The sequence below is a fragment of the Melanostigma gelatinosum genome (genome assembly GCF_949748355.1).
Source record: "Melanostigma gelatinosum genome assembly, chromosome: 22".
NCBI classification, from domain to species: domain Eukaryota; kingdom Metazoa; phylum Chordata; class Actinopteri; order Perciformes; family Zoarcidae; genus Melanostigma; species Melanostigma gelatinosum.
In genome coordinates, this window is record NC_136655.1 from 10,428,437 (window position 1) to 10,449,665 (window position 21,229).

Below are 21,229 nucleotides of genomic sequence, written 5' to 3' on the forward strand. Positions count from 1 at the left end.
CACATGAAAGTCGTTAAACAGTGTACGTTACCCCATGTTGGATGACGACTAAAATAAATGGTAGGATTATAATGCCATGCATTATACTTTGAGATAAATCTAGTGCATTGTGACACGTATGAGAATAAAGAAAAGGCAAAAAACTAGGCAATTGTTTGTAAAAGAAACAATGACATTTATTTTTTTTTTCTTAGCACTTTACTTAATTAGTCTGTTGTGCCAATTGATCACATATAATACAGTTGATATAAAAATGGCTTTTTAACTTTACACCCAAAGCAACAACGAAACGTTTTCTTAAAATATGTATGCTAAAAATACTGAGAAAGTATTTCCACTAAAAGTACCGGAAATAGCTTGCGATTCTGCAATGATGACGTGGCCATGTTTTGCTGTTTCTTCTGTTTCTTCTGTTTACCTCATGTAGTTCTTGTTGTAGGCACTTACCAGGGCATAACAGACCGCTTTGTGAGGAGATCACACATCAATCCCCTCACTTTTAATCAACCTGTTATATTTGTTTTAGTCCAACACATTGTTTTTTTTTTCCTAGTCACTGTTGCAATGAGAACTACACAGCATAAACAGCCATTTGGCAAATGTCCTCTCTCGATACTCATTTTGTAGCTGAATTTCATTAAGCTTAATGTGACGTTGTAATCAAAAGTAGTCTGCCCCTTGCCTCGATTTGAAACGCATTTAAACTGTTCGCATACAGATGATTTGTCATTACATCAACATAATAGAATATATAACAATATTTCCATGAAAAATCAAGAATCCATTTTAAATAGAAAAAGGGGGGGTTTATATTTCATCAGAAGGCTTACACCATAGTCACTGTAATTTGTCTACTCTACTAAATCTCCCTTCCGATAATAGACAGGTGTTATTACTGTATCTCTAACTCGTCTATGGATGTTTGACAAAGCACAGACGGTATTGCTTGGGACCACACAGACAGTTCCACAACTCTGAACACATTTAACAGTCAATTACAAGAGAGTTGACCATCATCATCTTCACTTTCTTTTGCCTGCCTGCATTGCTCTATGAATGGTGTTGAATGATATTGTTTTTGCAGTAAATGCCTCTTTCTGTTGATTGTTAGCTTGGTTTGATGTAGCGGTTACAAAGCCACCACTTTTAGCTGGGGTTGAAACTGGGAGAGAATGTAGTCTCTTTGAAACTGTTCCATCCCAGTCCAATAGTAGATTAGCCAGAGTATCTGAGCCGGGGACCAGCAATGGGTATGCCTTTGAAACAGTACTACAGATCTCTCCACCCCTGCCCATGGCCTTGTCCATTCAGTGTAGTTGGTGTGTGGTGCTCTACAAAGCCGCGCTTCTTAAAAGGCATTGTCACACACATTTATGACTGTGGCTTTCACTTCGACTCCACTTGGCAGTCCCTTACCCGGAACCCACAGCTTTGTAAAGAAAGGAGAGTGCATACCGGTTGCTTCCACTTGTGTCAGCGAAGCTTTGGAGTCGCATTTCCTTATATCCCCATAAACGTGATGGTTCCTCAGAGACACATAAATAAGCAGGCATGCCACTGAAATCACAGCCATGAGCACACCAAAGACGGTGATTACTGCTGTGTCCCATTTCTCTGTGTCCTTGGCTGCCAGCTCTAAACCCTTAGTGGTGACATTGACACATTTGGTGTCATGCTTGTAGTGGACGCTGCCGACATCCACACAGACTTTGTACAGAGTGGCGGGGCTGAGATGGGTGAGGTTGTAGACCTGGACGTCGGAGGGTACCCTGGTGGTAAACGCTGTGGTGGGATGGTTAGCGTCTGATCCTGTGTACCATTGAATGCTTGGGGCCAAGGTGCCATGGCCGGCCTTCCACGAAACCAGGATGGAATTTGTCTCCACTGATTTGATTATGACATTCAGAGAGCCATTTGTAGGTTGGGGAAAATATCCATTCACCTCTACGGAAACGGATTTAAGATCAGCTCCAACCAGATTATGTGCAACACAAGTGTAAAGACCAGCTTCGTTTTCTGTTATATCATAGATGTCAAAAGTTCCCTCTGGGTGCATGTAGAACTTGTCAGACACTGTGTTAGGCAGGACCTTGGTACCAGTCGGGGTGATCCAGTAGATGTCCGGCTCTGGTTCAGCGAAGGCCCGACAATGGAGTGACACAGAGCTCCCGTTCCGTGCTTTGATGTGCCCAGGCATGCTTTCGGGAGATATGAGTGGCAGACAAATCTCCATCATCTCCCTGAAGTGCACCTGTCGGACATGCTGGCCCTCGTACTCTGGCGGCTCCACACAGTACAGTGAGTCGGGCTCCATGAAGCGAAGGTTGGTCTTGTTCATGTTCATCCAGCGGACCACGCAGTCACAGCGGATGGGGTTGCTGTGCATGCTCACCTCTCTGAGATTTGGGAGGGACTCGACAGTGATCCTGTGAAGGGCACTGAGCGCGTTGCCATTCAGCATTAGGGTTTCCAGCCGCGGTAGTTTGTAGAAAGCATTAGGATGGATATAGGAGAGTTTAGGATTGTTGGTGGCTTCTATTTTGGTGAGCTCGGGGAGGTTATTGAGGGCAAAGCTGTCAATGGAAACTAGCTCTGGCATGCTATTAATCCCTAGTTCTTTCAGGTGGAGCATATCCACAAAGTCTCCCCTCTGTATCCTCGCTATTGGGTTTTTGTTTAGATCCAAAAACTTCAGATTTTTTGCATTTCTCAGGGCAGAATGAGGCACCTCAGCGAAAATATTATCATAGAACGAGATGCTCTCTAAGTTGTCAAGACCAGCCAGTGCATCGTCGGGGAGCTGAGACAGGTTCATCCTGGTGAGGACCAGACTGCGTAGGTTACTGAGAGGCTGGAAGTTCATATCATCGAGAGAAAGAATAGGATTCTCACCGATCATCAGGATCTCCAGATTTGGCATGGGCTCGAACCACTCTTTTTGAATGGCCGTCAGCTTGTTAGAATTGAGGTGGAGCCGCACAAGGTTGCCGAGACCCTGAAAAGCCATCGAGGAAATGGAGGAGATGAGGTTGTGATTCATGTAGAGCTCCTGAAGGTTCGCCATCTCAGCAAGACTTCGCTCAGGCAACTCTCGTATCCAATTTTCCTCCATATGAAGGGACAGCAGGTGGGGAAGATTGCCCAGCTGGACATTGCTGATAGAGGATAAATTGTTTTGCGATAAATCAATCTCTGTGATGTTGGCTAGGTAATCCAAGGGTTTGTCGATCTTGGCAATATTGTTTGTTTGCAGTAATAGTACTTGTGTGCCCACCGGTAATTGTTCCGGCAGGCTAAACAGTCCCAAGTCATTACAGTCAACTGTCTGAGCCTCCATGTACACCGAACTCGGAGAAAACCAGGATCTAATCTGGCATACACAGAGCTTCGGGCAATCAGGCCTCTCGTCTGTGGCCACAACAAAAGAGGCCATGGCCAAGCCGACAAAGAGGCGATCCACGAATGACACGTCCTTCATATTGGACCGGTTCCCTCCAGTAAGAAATTGGTCCTTGTAAATTAAGTGGTCTGAGCTGTTAACTTCACGAATAATGAATCATTTGCTGCAGCCGCTGAGGCGATTGACTCACCACCCTTGCCACCGCCACCACCACCAACTGCAGCAGGGCTCCCTGGAGTTTTTTTTGTCTTGCTGTGTCGACACCCTTGGACGTAATGACTAATCACTCACTGTTGCCTGCAGGTTTCAGGGTTCGGGGCCAACGCTGCAGTCAGACAGACCCGAGAAGGTGGGCGGGGGAAAAAAATAAGGATGGAGCGATATTATACCTCAAAGGATTTATGTTACGCACATTCGTAGGTATCCATGAAAAATGTCTTTAACGACAGATGTCCTCATTGATTGTCGTCACTTGCTTCCAGAGTCCACAGCCCGGTCCATTCCTACCTGAGTAAGACAAACGAGACAGAGAGAAGCGGTGTGAGGATTACACGACACTGGACGTGGTCAGGGAATTTCATAATGGAGGGATTTGTGCATATTGCCATTTGTCATAGGCACGCTGATGCATGGTGACATTTGTGCACACTCCCTTCAAGATATAGAACCCGTGGATTTATATCTACTTGACCTTCTAGACTTCATTCTGGGGACGTACCGGTGTGCCCCCACAACATGGCATTCAATTCTGATGTTAGCGGTATGTCTGTTATTGGTTAAATGGAAGGCTTTATTAAGATTCCTAAATGGCAGACATCCTAGGGCTGAAGCATTAGCCTTTGGGGCAAGCGGCTTAAAGACACTGAAATATGGCAGTTACTATGGCAACAAGTAAACGGGCAGCCAGTACCCCACACCACACAGTGAGACAGCTGAGCTGCACATGCAAAACAGACACAGCCTGCACCTGTTTGTTAGAAGATGCAGCAACCGACAGCTAAAAAGCTATTAGTGTGTTTACGTCATTTATCTGCACACTAATCAAATTTAACGTTTTTTGCAAAATGCACGCATTGCATACAGCAATGTTAGGGTGTATAGACACGTTGAGGGTTCATGTGGTTCTCTGTAAATACGGAGTGATTTCGGACACAACCCTAGTCTACATTGAGAGAAAGCTGAAGGCTATAAATATTTTACATATTTTTTAGGTGACATACAAGTACATGCAGAACAAAACTTTGTATTAGAGATGCAGGTATGTATAAGCAGTATTTTTAAGACATTTCAAATTCCAATTAAAGCGTCAAAAACTGTTTAGGCTGTTTAGAATTGTAGGCCTAAGTTATAATTCATCAGCATCATCCATGTTGTGAAATGTGTCATATATAAACAAACATTACAAGGCCAACAAATCAATAAAGCGAACAGATTTAGTTCTTTGATTTTTTTTGCCATTTATGATGTAATATTGATTACAATGGCCATAAATATCTTCATACAAGCCTGAATTACTTGAGAAAGACATCACATGCTGTGCTGTAGACAACAAATAGGACTACGATGCATCCTGCTGCATGCGAGTCAAATATCTCTTCTGCGTGCAGCGCCTCTTTTACCGTCACATTCTCTCCTGTTGTGGTAGAAAGTCCACAGATGAAGTGCGGCATGTCATTTGTCGTATGTAACAGCCTCTCACTGAACAGATAGGTTTGATGGTGCTTGTGATATTTCAGGCCTGTAAGAGCGTGCGGCACATCATGTGAAAAGTCAAGAGAGACGGGATACAATGGAAAGAATCCAGAGAAGTGCGACGGCAGCTGGGAACTAAGCACAAGAAAAGAGAGATGGTTTCATTTCATCACCCTCGCCGTCTTCCCCTCAGCTGCCACGGGGGAGGTGGATGTGGGGGGGGGGGGGGGAAGTATGTGTATATATAAATAAAATCTTCAGCAGGTGGCAGAAACACTGCGATTTGCCCCGCTGGCGAAGCCAAGCCAGGGGTTCATTCCTCAACCTCTGCCCCAGCATTGTGGAGTCTGGTTTTGGAGGTGTGAGGGAGGAGGGAGGGCGGACAAGGAGCTAGTGGAACGAGAAAGAGAGAGGGGGGGGGGGGCGGGGGCGGGATTATTTTTCAAAAGCACCTGGCACTTTAATAACGCCCAGAGCATTCTGATAAACAGGGTTTAGCTCCCCTCCCTCAGCACTGGCCCTTCATTATGGGCTCTGCAGTTGATCCGCGCCCTGGAAACTAAAGGCCATAATCTGTAATTCAGCCGACAGCGTTTGGGTCTCACCTCTGCTCGCGCCGGTTTCTCTCCTTAGCAATCACAATTAGCAGCAGTGTAATGTGGTCAGGTTAGCTATTATTGTGGATAGCATTATTGTGCAATCACTGCAGGTGGCTCGGGTGGGCTGTTAGCGGTTTACCGATGATGTTGGTTGTGTCCTTTGGGAGGGTTTAAGCAATGGCTTTTTGTTTTATGATTGATATTTTCCCTTGTAGGCTTTGGCGAAATAAACACATTAAATAAGGTGTTACTTCATCATATTTCCGTAAGCTTGAAGATAGATGTGAGCAGGATGTCATGGTAATGAGAGGTAGAAAGAGACAGATTGACAAAGACATTAATTAATTCTTGTTTTTAGTTTAATGTGAATGTCGGTTGTCTGGCGAGTAGCTGGGATGGGATTAGGAAGGCTTTACCGGACAATTTTCAAGATGGTGTGGCCAGCAAACGCAACACATTTCCAGGCCAATTCATGAAGATACAATTCTGTCAATGATCATTAGATTTTAGGCTTTGTTGTGGCCACCACTTCATTTTGACTGCAAAATTACAGTTGCTGTCAAAGTTTGGATGATAGAATTTGGGCCGATTCTTTTTGAGATAATTGATTAACAGTTCGGTCTGTATAATGTCGAGACATGTTGTTTGTTTTGTCCGAGCAACAGTCTTGAAGGATAAGAAAATGAATTCACATTTGAGAAAATCTGTGAATTTTCATCTCAAAAGAATTGAACAGTGAAGCAAAATTGTAGCAGATTCCTTTTTTTAAATTATCGACTCATGAATTAAATCAACTGATCACTTTAGCTTTATCAGATTGTTGTTATAACCATTCAGTTTGAGGTGAATTGTCTGATACTATTGCGTGTGTGAACATTTCCCAGAGGGAGTCGTGCAAAATCGGATCAAGCTGAGGTTGAATGTTGAAGGTTGAAGGGCTGCTGAAGGAGAACAGTGGGAGTCATTTGTAAGAAGAAGCTGAATCAGAGGTGACATCTTGTGTGGCAATGTGTCTGATGTGGCAAATGTACTTCCGCCTGAGCGGCATAGTGTTGGGCCAATGAGTCAGTTATGTAATAACACCGTTTGCAATAAAGTCGGCCGTGTATTACAAACTAAGAAAATGTTTACACAATGCTCGCTTTCAGATTTACTCACTGTCAACGACAAGTGGAACATCCTCAGAGCTCAGCGTGGTTAATCAAGAGGTGTCGCGACACGTCGGCAAAATTGAAAAGCTTTCAACAACAGAGCCTCCATTAAGAATGCTTATCTGACGGGAAAAATGTGGCTTATTAAGGCTACACAAACTGCATTTCATTCCACGTTGTTGTGAAGTTGGCAATCTGGTAGCAAACTGCATCATCTTAAGTGAACTATCCTAATCATGCACAGGCGGTTGAGCAGGTAAATTGCTATTGTACGACCGCATTATGTGAAGCCCAGTGAAGAGGCAGTCTATATTCTTCAGGCTGTGCACCGTGACTGCTGTGGCTATGGAGTCCACACACTTGTACTAACCTATTAGTAACAGGTCCAGTCAAGCTACCCAGCACACACACACACACACACACACACACTGCTACGATGTAAAGCTAATTTCCAACTATCCGCTACTCGGTTGCCGGTAATTGCGGTGGAGGGGAGGCAGAAGGGAGAGAAGAGATCTGGAGGACAAAATGACTTGCCAGAGGTGGAACTTGTCATTGTATCCGTAGTGGTGTATTAACCTCTGGGGACTGTCATTGCAGAACATATTAACCTTTGCAAGACCATGAAGCCGAAGTATTAGCCAGACAAAGATTGGAAGAAAACAAAGACTTCCAAGCAAAAAACAAAAAAGCTGTGGTGTATTTTATTGGCAATAACTTGCATTTGGCTCCACCAAGAGTAATGTGGTTAATATGGTTGGGGCAAATAGAGTTAAAGGATGGATGTTTGTAATATGTGCGTGGAAAAGCCTTTGCAAACCTTGTGTAGAGAGGTACATAATCAACAGCTGGTAATACAACCTGGAGGGCTTGAAATGGAATCTCCTGTAGCTTAATGTCTAACTGCACTTACACATTAAGCCTAAGCTTTGGCATTTGTTGGAGCAGCCAATAGGATCCTTTTATAGGGCAGGCTAAGGTGTTCACTCATGGAGTTAACACAAGTTCCCAGGTGTCAGAGGAAAGGGTGGGGTGGGGGGGGCAAATCATTCAAGCCATGGTCTCCAAAGCCCCTCCATTACTGTCGCAGGCTGACAGTCCAGCCCATGGGCTGTTCACTTTCACCAGCGTTAATCCTGACAGTGAACATTACAGCCAACAAGCTCCTGGTATCTGGCTTAACTGTGACAAATACAGCCATGTTTGTTGCACCGCAAAATAAGGTGAAACAGGTGTTTTGGTGACAAACTGTGAACACAACATCAACCTTTTTTTATTTGTTACCTTTTTAGCATACATTTGCCTGGCCACAGATCCAGCAGATACGGAGAAACATTACCATTCATGTGAAGTGGTGTTTCTGGTGTCGACTGTGCTGCTTGGTGCCGGGCAGGTGGCATTCTGTGGGCGTTGAGAACTTTTTCGTTAAAAACAGCTTCCTGCTAGAGCTAAAAAAAGACGCTATGAGCTGAAAGACACTATAAAGCCCCCGTGGAGCTGATTATAGCCCAACTAATACTTCATTATGTTAAGACAATACAGATATTAATATTTGGGAGTTTCAAAAATCTGGTTCACTGTAAGAGACACTTTCCATATTCTACAATTTGATCCATTACTATTATAAAAACATTGATTATAGCCTCTTTTTAAAAAGAAAAATATATGTGTGTGTGTGTGTGTGTACGCTGGGCAAATGTAATGCAGATTTACAGGGTGGCTGGTATTCAATCTGGCAATTTTTTAAATGACTTTTTAGGAAGTGTTGTTGCATCGCCATTAGGAGTCGGGAGCTACTTTATCCGTGAAGTTATTGACACATTCACACTGAGAAGCTGTTGAGAAATGGCTGTCACCATTATGAACCGGTGTGTCGTTAGTCCTCGTTAGCCACATATTCCACTCTTAATCAGCGTCACATTTGACATTTCTGAAAAAGCTGGAACCCGTCCTCATTAAAATGCTGCACATTTAGGTTGGCTTATTGTTGTTGTCAGGTGAAAACCCTTTTTTTTTTTTCTCAGTAATATTAATTCGACACCGGCAGAAAAATGAACCATTTGGAAACCATTTGCTCTCATCTGTAAATGGCGCCAGACTAATCACGATGGGCCTGATCTGGGACGCGGCTACACTTAAGAGGTTCAGCTGCTGTCAAGGTGAAAAGCTTTTCCATTCACATCTTGGCAACACCTCACACTTCCTTTCCCACTGGGCCACCTCCATTATGCTAACATCGTGGCGGTTCCGGACAGCAGTGGCACAAATACAGTTTGATTAGTGACCAGTGAGATACGACCACTTTAAATTAATGAGTGTGCACAACAGGGGCAGAAACGCTGGTCCTTGTGGCTCTGCGGTGCTAATTCAGGCCGGGCCGCCAAACAGCCGGGCAGAACTGTTTGTTTTATGCTGTTTATTGAAATGAGTTGACCTACAGTTGATGTAAAAATCAAATCATTCCTAACACAAGACACAAGTTCTGTGAGGGGCTTTCTGGCATGCATGGAGGAGAACATTTGTGAGGTCTGAGCTGTGGAACAAGTCGAGATGTAGGTGGGGGAGCGTATTGGCCCTCGGGGAGATGATTATGAGGCCTGCACGGTTTCAGTTGTAACAAGGTAGTATTGCATCTGCTGAGAGTCAGACATTACGCTCGCTCGCTGTGGTAAAACTGGGCGGCAGACATAAAGGTCAGACGTAAGTGGAAAGTAGGGCGCAGTCGAATTGCCTCGTCTTTCGGGAGAATGGCCTGTGTATTGTAGAAATGGTTCACTGGGAATTTTGATCCACTGGTAATAAGCCTTGCAAGGCTTTCTTCTTCCAGTCACCCCCCCCCCCCCTCTCAGGTTCTTTCTTCTCTCTCTCAGGTTCTTTCTTCTCTCTCTCAGGTTCTTTCTTCTCTCTCTCAGGTTCTTTCTTCTCCCTCTTTTTCCTCATATTGCAACCTCCCCCACATCTCTCTTTTTTTAAACCTTCTCCTTTTCCGCCTGCACTCTCACATTTGTGTCCGCTCTTCAAACCCTTATCGTGAACATTTCTCCTTATGTACCCCACTTGCATCATGATCCACCCAAGCCATGGACTATTTAGAAAATAGGCATTTAATTGTGTCTCCCTGCGTATCCAGCTACCCGTCTTTCTTCCTGGGCATCCTACCGTCTCGCTGCTCTTTCACTGTCGGCCTAATTGCCTTCTCAATACTTGTCAGCCCTGCTGTGCTAAATCTAGTCTATCTGCATCCCGTCTTGACTGTGTGTCTCAGTAGCTGCTGTTTCCGAATTGCAACCGTCCGTCTGTGAGTTTCTTTTGGCCCGTGCATCATGACGTTATGCTAACCCCTAAAGTCCACCGGATGTGGTTTGGTCCCGAGCCAATCGCATTCCACCCTGTGCATCACTGTCACTGTCTACCAGACACATGAGCGGTGATGCTCACGCACAGTGTATCGGTGCAGTTCTTCTCTCCACTCCGCCATCTTTACGTGCCTCGTCTTTTTTTCTGCCAGAGCAGTTTGCGCCTCAGGCTTGGTCACTTGTGAATGCGAGCACTTTAAATCCATTTTCACTTACAGCTCAAATGAAATAGTATCCATACATTTGATGTGATAGCAGGTGTATGCGTCATTCATCACTGCACTAGTTCTATTTAGATTTCTTCATGTGACAGGCTGCCACTTTGCAATCATGCAACATTAGAGGTGTTCCAATTGTTCCAAAGAGAACTTATGTATCGCCGATATTCCTTTATGATTTCTTCATGTGAAGTCAAAGGATTTTCTTTGCTCATTCTGGAGACGCATGGTTGGAGAAACAGTGTCCGTGTTCTTTCTTTAAATGTCGTTCTCGCTGTAAATACAAAGCAGTTTTCGTGTGGCTCAGCTTTTTGGAGAGTTTGTCTATCTCTTTCCGGAGTTAGTGTCCTACGATGTGAAAAGAAGATGCTTTAAAACACGGCGCTCCCATAAAGGTTCCACTGTGGACACTGGACCCACAGTGGGCATGTAAGCGCAGCCATGACGCAACCCAGCCACTTCCGATAAGACGTTCTGGGTAAGCCCCTTAGTGGGTGGGTGCCTCTGAATGGCTTTGCTGTCCCTCCCTCTGCCCTTCACCTCATTGATTTACTATTATGCTTTCTCCAAGGTAAGGGAGAGTCCATTAAAGAGAACCTTCAATTCAGTGTATATGCATAATGAAAGCCGTGTGTGTGCGTGGAAACCGTTTCCCTTACATCTGCACTTGCATGGCCATGAATCAGTGGCAAGTCGACTGTTCATGTAAAATCAATGTTCCAAATTAACCGCTGGAACCTGATCTCTGGTATTTCAGCCCTTTTCTGGAAAAGACATGCCCTTGGAACACGCGTGAGGCACTATAGCACACACTCATGCACACATCGGACCGGAACACGTATTAAATACATAGAAAGATACATGCATCGTAACTTTGTCCTCGCGGAGAACGTAAAACCCAAGCTCATTTGCATAAAGCACCACACAGTGTAAGAGCACAGCTAGGTCCCCTTGTCTAATTCGCATAGTGTTGCATCTATTAAAATGAAGGCAAGGTATCCAGCTTTAGGCTGCCGCTGATAAGGTCAAAGGCGTAGCGAACACATTCCAACACTCATTTCGCCCCCAACATAATCGCACTCACTCTTGACAAAGAATCTGCATAATGTGCCATGTATAGCTGCTAGCCAGAATGAAAGAGTGAGGCGTTAGGATGGGGGGGGGGGGGGGGGGGGGTGCTGGCAGGGGGAATGATGCCAGCGGCATATCCCTCAAAGTCGGAGCCAAATTGAATCTGCAGGTGCAAATGTGGCATGTGTGCTGCCTCTAAGATGCGCGGCTATCTATATTTATATGAATAATATATGGCCGGTCAAGGGGCCACAAGCCTGCAGGGAATAAGTTCCAACGGCAGACGGAATCAATCATTATATGCCACTGAAATGCATTCATCGCTGGCTCGGACCTCTTTATTATGATTTCATGGGGTTTGATACGGGCTTTCTCTTTCCGTTTTCATTCTCTGCTGCTCTTCCTCAGCTAAAGATACGGCACTTTCAAAAATGTGTCTGTTCAAAGCAGCCCAATGACTGGGCCGATTTGGATTGATATATTTATATATATATATGTGCATTTACGTGCATATTTCTGCCAATGTATGTATACAGGCAATTTGTGTCTGTCCGTGTGTGCAGAATCTATGCATAAGTGTCCGCGGCTTTATCAATGCAAGAACACTTTGCTTTGTCTCTTGATGCAGCCTCCACAAAGCTTTTCATTGGTGCACTGAGGGCTATACGTATCAATCTGAATGCAGAACAGATGGACGGCACAGCAGTAGCTCTTAGATGTCCTTCTTCTCTGCCCATGTTTGAAACTGCAACATGGCCATACGTCCCTATCATGTCCAAATCTGATATGAATCTGCACAACAGCAGACTAATTAGTTATTCATAAGTTTGATTTTCTTTTTTCTTTGTGAGAATCTGCATCTTCATCGTCAGCCATCATCAGTGTTAGTCCTTTGTCTTCTCTGGTATGCGTGTTAGTTTTTTAGAACACCTCTTAGTTTAACCACATTGTTCTCACAGAAACGTGTGCTGGCTAAATACTTAAGATGCAAATGTGAAAGCAAATGTCATTGGATACAAAGGAGCTGTCCCCTCCCATTCTGACCTTTTGATATGGACTGAACAGCAAAATGTCACGCATGCTGCCTTCAAAACATGTTTTCATCCTCTGCTTTGTGTCTTTTTATATACTTCAGGTGCACTACAGCCCATCCACCAGATCCTAGAAAATACAAACATGCACTCCGTCCCCGTCCCCCCCTGTTCATTTTGCCCTCTGTCTGTGCTTATTCTATTTCAATGGATGCCTGTGTTTGTTTGGGAACAGGATGCTATCAGAGAGCCTATGCTCGGCTGCACAGGCTGATCCCCTGCAGCTGTCCTGTGAGTATGTTTACATGCATTTCACTCAGGAGCCTCGATAGATCCTGAGGCATCTTGTTATCAACATTATGGAAAAAAAAAAGGTCGTGAGATTAATTTGCTTTTGATGGCGCAATAGTGCAGTCTTCCTGAACTCCACATTGGCTCTGAGCCGGTCGTAGCTTTTGGCACCCGTATGTCCTCTCACCTCACAGGAACCTGCTGCCCTCTGTTTCTAGAGAAATGAATATGAAGCACCCGCACCGTGCTGCCGATCATGCTCTCCAAACCTCGACAAGACCACTGCAGGCACAATAGCCCCCCCCCCCACACACACACACACACACACACAAACACATACACACACAAACACTGCTTCTCACTGTTTCAAACGCGGATCAATAGGCAATTCGCGAAGGCACTCACTTTAAGTGTATGACTTAGTGTGGACATGTAATATTGATTTGTTTTGAACAAATGTGCCCAAATTAATGAAGCAACCCATTACTGCTTTGCGTTACTGTTTTTAGCACCAATAGGGGGGGGGGGGGGGGGGGACGTGGCAACATGGCTACGATGTTGTGATAGAAGTGTATGCTTAACTTTGAACCTCACTAGCTGTTTGGAGCTGCATGTGATGAAATCACCACCGTTTGAAAATACATAAACATTTGTGCTCAAGGATCACTTGTGAAAAGCTGATGGCTGATGATTAAAATATAAGCTCCAGGCGGCCTCGGCTCGGCAGGTGGTCGCATAATTCGAAGTGAGAACAACACATAGTGAGTGGACCGAGGTTTTTCTCAGCGTGGAGTGGCGTCTGACTGTGGTTTTCATATTGAGCAGCTGCTTTGGGTGAGTCATTCGCACTGTGGAGGCCAAACTCTATTGTATCCATCACCGGGAACGAGAGCGCACACACGCATGCATGCTGACACGTCTGCACGGAAGATTACAGCAATCACATTTAGTATCCCCCCCCCCCACCCCCCACCGTGAAAATCCCATTCATCATTATCGGCCATTATCTGTTTATCTGCATTTGAAATATTCATGAGTAATGCATCTGCTGGATGACATACGTTTTGGACATAGGGGAGGGTGCGAGAGATGAGGTGGGGGGGGGGGGGGAGAGAGGCGCTCCAATGCAGTTCAGGGATGAGTGAATACCTTCCCCTTTCTCTCTCTCTTTCTCCAGCGCGCTCCTCGAGCAGGTGGAGCGCTGATGGTGAATGCGCTGCAAGATGCCTCTCTGTGACGATGCGTTAATTACACAAATTCCGTTCTGTGGATTTCTTCGAGACGTGTCTGGTGTGCGCTCACTAAGCTGGACCCGGGGACATGAAACTGCCAGTCCATCACTATCACACACACTCACGAGCGCGCGCGCGCACACATACATAAGCTACACACACAAACACAACTCCTCCTCGAATGTCCTGAATTAATTCGTCTTTCTAGCCTAAACGGAGTCCGTCATAAATCCGGTCTGGTTAAGGCGCATCCTGCAGAGTTGCGCAAAAGCGCGTCTCCACGGCCGGCGAGGGTTCGAGGCCAGTCCTCAGCAATATTAACCTGCAATATTTTCACAAACAACTTATATGTGATTGGTATTTGCGGAGCGAATCAATGCGTTGTTTAAATCACAAGACTCCGCGTCCGCTCCAACGCCACTGAATCCAGGCGTTTTTCGTTAACTTGGAAAACGCGTTGCGCAAAGGCAACCATCAAATGACCGAAATGCATTGTTATAGTAATCAGAGTTAACTTACCCGATTTAACCATGATAGCCCTCTCGAAGCATGTATGTGCCGTCTATATTCCCATCAAGTGCGCCGCTCCAATGACGAGCGAGCCCCAGCGCGCGACATAAAGCCAGTCAACAATGTGTGTGGTCTTCTTATTTGTTACGCAGTTGATGAGAAATCAGTTCTGGGTTTCTTCCACGGTAAAAGCACACGGCTTCTGCGTGAAGCGAGGACGAAACACGGCGAAGTCCACCAGCGGCGGGTTTGGCGAGACCTCGAGAGCGTGGAGAGAGATTCCTGTGTTCCGCGTGCCCTTCCCTTCCCGTCTTAGCTTCTGCTTAGCATCGCTCCCCTCGATCAAGCGTCAAGCGGACCACATAGATGCGCCCGCCGTCTCCTCAGCAAGTCATTAATATCAGAACAAACCCCGACTCTCCAGAGAACAGCCAATAGCGTCAGAGAAGCGGGCGAGTCGCTCGCAGCATCCCTGCTCTGGTTGGCTGAGGGGAGCCGTCAGTCATATCCTAGAAGCCCGTTCTCATCTGTCTTCTTCTGTTGGAGGTGAAGCCCGCTGCAAAAAATATCCATATGAACAAGTCACTGATTCAAGTTATGAGTTGCGGAAAGTGCTGAAATGGGAAACGAACTATTACAGATGGTGAGATAGGTGCCATTGTCTGATGGAAATGTGTGAGAAGCATTAAAAACAAATGCAGGCACCGCACTAACTAAGATAATAGTCAGATCAAGTTTATCTATACTGTAAAGGTCTGCCACCTCCTAAGGTCACGTGCCCATGTGACCGTATCTGGCATCATTTGACTGCTCACACTTACAAAGCACATATCCAGCATGTTTGATAAGCATCCGAATGCCCTGAGGTCAAGGACCTGTGGTGGCAAAACAGCATTTAGATCCTTTAGCATTCTAGCATTTTACTGTTGTAGTTGGTCACAGTGGAGCGCCGTTTAAACTATGTTCTATAGTGTTGAGTGTGTCGTTTAAATTGCATGCATTCTTGGAACCTTTATTTTGAAAGTAACTTATAGCTGTCAAATAAATGTAGTGGAGTCAATGGTAAAATATTTCCCTCAGATCTGTAGGGACGTCAAAGTATTAGGTAACATGAAATGGAAATACTCAAGTAGAGTACATCAAAGTCCCCAAAATGTGTATGTAAGTACATTCCACCTCTTCAAAGGACTCACCAAACTGAAACTACAGATCCTTTGTAAACCATGTATTTATTTTGCAGAGAGAGCTCCGAACAATGTATCTAGTATTCATGCAGTTTAGAATGAGAGGGATTCTCCTAACGGACATCATTTGCTCTTCTGTGTATGATTTGAAAATGGGTGATGGTGCTAGTATAAAATAAACAGTAGCAAACAGCAGTGCACACTGTTTTGTGTCTCGACAAAACACGTTGTCTCATAATAATAAAAGAAAGAATTGCCCATTGCAACATATGGCCATTTGGGACGAACGCTGCCTTCACATGGAAGCAGACAGACGGCAAAGCAGATATCATGTGAGTGGACGACAGTAACGTATATTCAGACTGACAGTGTGAGAAAAAGAATGTTTTTTTGAACATTAATGCATATAAACATGTTCTAGTAGAAACCCAAGAGACAAGTATGGACCCGGAAATTAGCATATGTCTCCTTTCAAGCTAGAGTGCAGGACTTTAACATATGAATGAACACTGAAGCCCTCGTCAAGCGTGTTCACTGAATGCTGATAAAGCCTATCGCCGCCATGGAAAGCTCTCTGTATTTCACAGTACAGCAGAGTTGTGGTGTCTGGGGTCTGTGGCGACTTTCCCGTGGTGGTGCACGGGTGATGCGTTCTACTGGAACCAGCCTTCGCTAAAGGGAGCAGGAAGAGGGCGAGAGACCAAAGCGACAGAGCAGCAGCGGATGCTCCACATAAAACAAGAAACTGTGTGTTCAGAGGAAGGATTCAAGTAAAAATAAGAACGCAAATCCTCAGAGAGGACAAACACTCGGGGGAGTAAGGTGAGCTCACCTGCAGGAGTACGTCACGAGCAGTGTTTGTGTATTCACTCTCACTGCCAGAGGGGGGAGAGAGCAAAGTTCCAGCTTTAAACAAGAAGATGGACTCTCGTATTTTGAATGGCCACACCTTCCTGGCACATTTACTAATCGCATCAGCACAAGTGCACTGCGGAATTCATCGCAAACTGTGTGCAGCCTGGCCAGCAGCTGTCACTCTCCGTGTGCGAGTGCATTTGAGATGGGACACTTTTTGCAGTGCAGAGGGAAAGAGGAAGAGGGCACAAGGCAGGAAAGAAAATGGATATCTGTACCTAGTAGCTCTCGACTCACTTCCCCGGAGGATTTCTAACACAATGTTCTACAAAGCTGATGTTCGGTGGAGGTTGGGCCGGGTTATCCGCAGCTTCGGAGAAAGAGATGTACCTCATCTGACAGCACAAAGGGGTTCTGATCCAAGATTGTACTACCTGAGGCTGCTGGGCTGGGTCCAGGTCTTAATATACGCAACCTCACCGCACATCGTGGTGCTCTTTAATCGATGTGGTGTCATTCACATTTCTGAAGTTTTGGGAGTTTTGCTGAGTCAATGTCCCCATAACTTCCCCTTTGAATGTCCACGAGAAATGATTCAAGTTTGAATGTAAATTGCACGGAATCATTTATTTTTGAAAGTTATCTCATAAACTTTATGAATAACTATAATGCCATGAGACTATTTAGACCGTTTTCTTTGATTAGATGCAGAGGTGCTGCACACTCAACTGAAGTATTTATGTGATTTTTCAAATGTCTTTCATATTTTTCTCCCAGTTTGTTCTGCATTTCACATTACGGTACTTAAGATTTGTGTTGTCTATAGATTTGCAAACCGCCCTCTGCGGCTGATAATGGAACAGATGCCTTTTCTAAAGACGCCGGCTTTATTCTGTTATTACAGAAGTAAAACCAGCCAGCTGTTTCATTCAGTACAATTAAAATAACAGTGAGCCTGGAGAGAAGCTGCTGTTTGTATGTTCTCATTTACATCATATGTTGTTAGTATGTTCACTGATGTGGTCAAATGTAATGAGTCGACCTCGTCTGGTTGACATGTAGTTAAATAAGTCTTATTTGTCTGGAATTCATTTTAGTTTTTGTTAAACCTGCTTCAAAGTGAATTCTTGTGTTTCTCTTCTTCTGCCAAACATGTTGAACGTGCACATATGGAACAATGGCGCATGTTATAGCAGACTTGGACATCGCTTTGTTTTGTTCAAGTGCGGAATATAGTTTGTGACGGAGACATGGAAAACCAATAAGCGCGTGGACCGTCTGTGTATTTAACCTTCTGCACAGAGACTCCATGTCTTACATGCTCTGACTATTTAAAGGATCTCAGTCTTGCTTGTTGTTCTTGAAAACCAGAGTTTAGCCGTACAAGTATATGTTCAGTATGTAATGACACACACACCGTCATCATATCAAAATCAAAACATTGTTTTTTTCATTCCCACAAAGATGAAAACTTTTAAAGCAGCCTACTATTTTTTTTTTTTTTAGATGTTCAGGATGATGGCACCATACCCAGAGCTGACTCTGCATTTTTGCCTTGAACCTTGACAGTATAAGTTGACCGTGGTGACTTCACACCTCATGAAGCCAGTCAAGGGTGCACTCCGTGCCTCATAAAACCGCTCCAACACAGCTTGGCAGTGTCGAGGCGGAGTAAGGAATTAGCATGCACAGAAAAGAAGAGGATATCGCCACGCCGTGAGAAATGGGCATCGCGTTTGATGCAATAAAACACCATTTTGGAAGGGGGAGGGGGCTCCCAGAGAAAAAGGCTCGAGGTGTTTACAGAGCGAGTTATGCTCTCGCTCATTCGTGTTTATTGCGGCGTTTGGGGAATATTCTGAAGGCCTTTCATGGTGACATTCTGCGATGTGTTCCGCAGGGGGAGAAAAGGCTGCAGAGGGCAGTATAATTTATTGACTGCATTTCACAGTTATAAATGAGTCTTTTACAAGTGACATAAAGAAAATGATCTGTTCTCTGCTGAGGCCGTGGAGATCTGTAAACTTTGTTCCGTCTACTGCCAATATGTCATGGCACTTGTATTAAATCAGGTTTCGTTCAACACACTGTAACTTGATCATAAATATCTTCTACAATCGACGATGGAGGCAAACTATTTGAAGCACCTGAATAGTTTATTTCACAGAAAACCCCCGAGCCACCGCATATATTCTGTCTCCATCAATAGCCTCTCCTTAGGCTCCGTATGAACAGCCTGTTTGCATTTTTGCCAGTAGTTTAGGCTGTGTTTGCCTTCATTGTCTTGTATGTTTTGTAAAAACCTCAGACGTCTGTTCAGCATTGAAGACGGTCTACGGGGAGATATCCAGGCGAATAATCGTCTCCAGAGAAAAGAGACCACTGTCTATACGCTGCACACTCAGTGTTACTCAAACAATACATATTCCTCACAAATCCACCCCGAGGCTTTCGTGCCTTTCCTGAAGACTGCTGCGGTCTGAGGAATGCTTCAAACATGCACTGGTTAGAAATCAAGCAATTTCCTTTGAAATTGTTAGTTTTCCGCAAACTTGGAGACTTATTTCAACAAATAAACACCTTGCTGATGCAGTGTGTGTGTGTGTGGGGGGGGGGGGGGGGGATTATTGTTGTTTTGTTCTTCACAGTGAAGTCAAATCATTGAAGATAATTCCAGGCAGCCGGAGATTTTGTTTCGCCAAAAACGAATCAAATGTTTTAGTAAAAGTACAGTATGGGCATATTACATACTTTAAAAGTATTTGTCATTGGAGTACCTTATTTGTATGAATGATCACCACTGCAAAAACACAATAGTGTGTTGAACATTCCGCTGCAGTGTGTAATGAGTGAAGACTAAATGTAGTAAACCATGCTTCTATCAATGACTCTGTAACCTTTAGCTCATTAAGCCTAACGGTGTATATTTCCTTCAACACTTTGTTGTATTTGCACTGAACCTGACAGAGATCGCCTGTGTGGGCGGCCCTGTGACGGCTTGTATTTTCTGTTAATGACATTTCAGTCCTTTTTCTCTGCTTATTGTGGCTATCGCTGCTTAACGCGCTCTACCTTCTTTATTTATAAAAAAACAACCATGGCCTGCCCACCAGAGAGAACAACCTGCTGAACAGTGGTTGTTTAGAAGCGCAAATGTCAAAGCTTAAGAAAATATTGCACCGCTAAGTTGGAATTTATCAATATTCTCCAGCGCTTGAGGCCTTTCAAGATCACATCAATCCCGTTCCCTTGGAGATGCCGATCTTAGTCCAGATTCTAAACCTATTTCTAGCTAATCACACCCACTACAACAGCAGTGACGTCAAACATTAGCCCTCATGGGTGCTTCTTTAAATAACAGGTAAGACTCGCAGTCTGGGCTCATATCTCTCTAAGACAGAACAGGCAGCCTGTGCTTTGGTTAAAGCCCCGAAGAAATCACAAACCTGGACATCGTCGGACTCCAAAACTCAGGTTCCAATTATGCTCTTTATTCTCTTGATACTTGCTTTGCATGTGCCAAGAATAAAAGAAGGAAAAATCTATTGACACATCTTGGGCCTGTTGTTCTTTTTCTCGTTTCTGTATCATGCTGCGTCTGGTTTAATTAAACCTCGTGCCCTTCATAAACAACTGAGGGAAATTGTAATTTCTTTATCTACTTTATTCTACTTCTGTGATGCATGAAATAAGAACAGCCCCTCTTTGAATGGGTTCAAAGACGGCATGCTGTCTTTGACGTTATGTCTGTTTCATGTTGGGAATTATAAAAAGATCTTCTGTGTAAATAAATACATGCATAATGAGAAAATAGGCCCATCTGCTTAACCTCCTGCAGCGATGAAACAGGAAATCATCTGTTACACTTTACCAATTTGCATCACGATCGTAGTACATGCAAGTAGACGTCTCTAATGGCAAAATGGACAAATGCTTGGAGTCCGCATGCTGGATCCTCATTATTCCTCAGTATGCGTTGACCTACTTCACATTAAAAGACTGTCTGGCTGTTGTGCGGCAGGCCGATTGACTTCATAATGACGAGAGAGGAAGAGAGAGTGACAGGGAGCAAAAGAGTGAGGAACAGCGTGAGAGACTTGTCGTGTTATAGCTCTACAGACCTTGTTCTTCTAAAGCAGTCAAAATGCTTCAGTTGCGCCCACACACCTCTCTGAACCTCCCACACACACACTCACATACACACACACACACACACACACTTCACAGCCTGAGGCACAATGTCCAAGTGTGGTCAGAAAAAAAAGAAGAAGCCGGGAGAGTACTTCAAGTGCTATTCAATATGCAGGAGATTGTAAAAGTAAAGCTTCTTTAAAATGTCACTTATGTGGTAAATTTCTCAGCAAATTGACGATTCGCTCAGCCCCGCCCCCATCAGTTACAGTTGCTATGCCTGTCTTTTGTTGTGACACGGCACATGATGCAGGTTGTGGTGAGAACGGTGGAGGATTTAACACTCAAATTCTTTGTATTTCGTAACAATGGGGCCTTGATTTCTGACAGGGAGACAAAAGGCGGTTTCTCATTTCTACCCGGTGGCGGATGTTATCTGCTGTAGCTAGCGAGCTAATTCATCTTCTTCAGCTGGCTGAGAACACTGAACTCTGACTGACTTTTATAT

At 44.5% G+C, this 21,229-nt stretch overlaps 1 protein-coding gene across 1 annotated transcript; it reads right to left on the reverse strand.

Moving 5' to 3' along the window:
• Positions 1-1,275: 1,275 nt before the first annotated feature.
• On the reverse strand, positions 1,276-3,502 carry lrrn3b (leucine rich repeat neuronal 3b). Its single transcript, XM_079294402.1, has one exon. It carries the CDS (start codon positions 3,476-3,478, stop codon positions 1,349-1,351), a length of 2,130 nt encoding a protein of 709 aa, XP_079150528.1. The 5' UTR covers positions 3,479-3,502; the 3' UTR covers positions 1,276-1,348.
• Between the last annotated feature and the right edge of the window lie 17,727 nt (positions 3,503-21,229).

What these genes read in the sequence shown, in the direction of transcription:
- lrrn3b (XM_079294402.1), bottom strand. Translation starts at nt 3,478, where the DNA reads ATGAAGGACGTGTCATTCGTGGATCGCCTCTTTGTCGGCTTGGCCATG.